Source organism: Labrus mixtus, chromosome 23, assembly GCF_963584025.1.
Source record: "Labrus mixtus chromosome 23, fLabMix1.1, whole genome shotgun sequence".
In the NCBI taxonomy this organism is placed as follows: Eukaryota; Metazoa; Chordata; class Actinopteri; order Labriformes; family Labridae; genus Labrus; species Labrus mixtus.
The window spans coordinates 20,698,693-20,701,192 of NC_083634.1; the positions used below are offsets into that span (position 1 = coordinate 20,698,693).

The window sequence follows — 2,500 nt, forward strand, 5'->3', positions numbered from 1 at the left end:
AGAGAGAATAAAGAGAGAAGAGAGAGAGAATAAAGAGAGAGAGAATAAAGAGAGAGAGAGAATAAAGAGTAAAGAGAGAGAGGTGGAGAGAGGCAGGCTTTGAGTGAACAACAGAACAAAGAGGACAGAAAAGACAGAGACAGATGGAGGACAATATGGAGACACACCCACACACACACACACACCCACACACACACACACACACACACACACACACACACACACACACACACACACACACACACAGATGTTTATAAACAGTCAGTCACACTAGTTTGTTGGTCAAACAGTAACTCCTCCGTCTGTGAATGAGCATAACAGAGGGTTCCTTAAACACTTTGCAATGGTCCTTGAACACACCACAAGGGTCCTTGAACACACCACAAGGGTCCTTGAACACATCACAGACTGACAGCTCCGGCTCCTTCTGAAGTTAAATAGTGTTTTAAACTATTTTTTTAAGGAAGTGAAATCTTCATGAAGAACTCAGAAGCTGGATAGCGGCGATAGCGGTTACGTAATAGCGTGACATCATAGCAGTACGACTCAGCGTAGCCCGCCAATAAATTCAACAAAGAAGAAGAACGCGACAGTAAACTAAGAGCAACAATGGAGGGCGTCCAGCAGAGGTCAGCACCTCCGAGGTCGTCTATTCTTTCGTCTATCAACGGACTGCAGCGTGGACGCTTGGCACCCCGGTGCGGTTTGGGACGGAAAAGTTTGTATTGGTACCAAAATAACCGATCCGTACCGATCGACTTTTTTGGTTCCCTTCTGTTGGGGTGCTAAGCGTCCTGATCCGACCCTAAGGGGCGGAGCTACACACACTGCAGTCCGTTGATTGGTGGAAGGAATCTTCACTTCCTGTGAGACATCAGTAATAAAGGACGAACAAAACAGGATTTGGGGAGTCGTTTCAAGTCTGTTTGTGTTCTTTAGCCTCAGAGATGCTGACCCTCCTGGACTCATTGACCTCCTGTGTGGCGTTCTTCTTCTTTGTTGGATTTAATGGCGGTCTAATCTTTGTCTCGCCGCTGTGATTTAGTGATGTGTAACGGTACGGTCGTATGTGGAAACCAAGATCAAAGTTTACTGTACCAAAACCAGACCGCTAGGTAGAACGGTACGGATCAGACAGTGGAAACGCCAATAACTGAGAACCGGACTAAACCGGACCGCTTGGTGGAAACGAGGTTTTAGTTTCCCCTCCGAGGAAAAAGATCCACATTAAGCTTTCATTCAGAACATTTAGACCATCACATGTCTACAATCAGTGGAAAAATAAATGTGGTTTGTTACAGGACAGGGACCTCACAGTAAACCATGCAATAAGTTTGACGTGAGACCGGAAGTGACGCGCTGCAGCTGCTGGAAGAACTACGATGTCTGCAGATGAAGGTCTGAAACAGTCAGAAAACTGTTTAAACACTGAACGGATCCTCAGGTGAGCTTCAGGTTTGTGGTTCTGTGAGGAACCTTCAGGAATGCGTGTCATGTTCTCCACCTGCAGAGGGACTGACCCCCCACAGACCCGAACCAACAAAGACCCACGACCTCTCTGTAAACCAGACTCCTTTTCTTCCAGCTGGTTTCATCTTACTGAAACCTCATTTACATTTCAGCTATTCGACTAATCGATTAGTGATCTGCAGGACTGGATTGATGAATCCTCTGCAGACTGGCTCCAGACTTTAACGGCCTGTTTTCAATCAGAATGAAGTCGCGTTGTTGAACTAATCGATTAATTGTGCGCGCTGTGGTCGTGTCTTCTCAGCTTTATCGATCAGTACGGAAACACATTCGGGACAAACTTCTTTGACCTTACCTTCCTCTCCTGTGCAGCAGGTCAGCAGGAGCAGCGGGAGGAGGAGGAGCAGCAGCCCGCAGGAGGAGGCCCGTCCCGCGGCCTCAGGGGCCCGCACACCCCGCACAGCCTCCATCCCCCCCGGAACAACCGAATCTAGACTCGATCAGATTCGATCAGACTTATCCGACTCCGCGTCAGACCAATCGATTAGTGACGTCAGCTGGGCTCGCTCTCAGCCGGCCGCGCGCGCCTCATTGGAGCCGAAAAGTTAAATAAAATCCAGATACAGTTTTTTTTTTTCTTGAAGAGGATAGATGAAGGAGCAGAAAGTCTTCAGAGCAGGACAAAACTTCAAGATGGACGCCTCCCAAGTGAGCCAGAAAAAGTTCCAAAAACAAAGGAAAATAGATGAAAAGGTGAAGTCTGAGTGTCTCCTCTACTCCTTATGGATCTCCTTCATCCCTTCATCCCGAAACTTTCCCGTCGGTTTTCCTCCTCTTCCTCTCCTCGTTCCTCCAGGACACAGAGCGGGGCGCGGCTGCCTTCCAAGGCCGGGAGAGGAGCTCTGAGAGGCGGCCTGGTGAGCGGAGTGAGGTCGGTGTGTCGGCTGGAGGGTCGGTCAGAAACAAACACACACTCACACTGCAGGATGTGTGTGTGTGTGTGTGTGTGTGTGTGTGTCCTGTCCCAGTG

At 48.8% G+C, this 2,500-nt stretch overlaps 1 protein-coding gene across 2 annotated transcripts in view; it reads right to left on the reverse strand.

Moving 5' to 3' along the window:
* The window catches only part of LOC132958082 (ephrin type-B receptor 4b-like), a 19,343-nt gene that overhangs the window by 16,758 nt on the left and 85 nt on the right, over nucleotides 1–2,500 (reverse strand). For both annotated transcript variants that reach the window (XM_061030687.1, XM_061030688.1), the window contains exon 1: nucleotides 1,826–2,500. This exon is cut by the window's right edge. In XM_061030687.1, coding sequence (XP_060886670.1) covers nucleotides 1,826–1,940 — 115 coding nt within the window. In that variant the 5' untranslated portion in view covers nucleotides 1,941–2,500. The remainder of the gene's footprint in view (nucleotides 1–1,825) is intronic.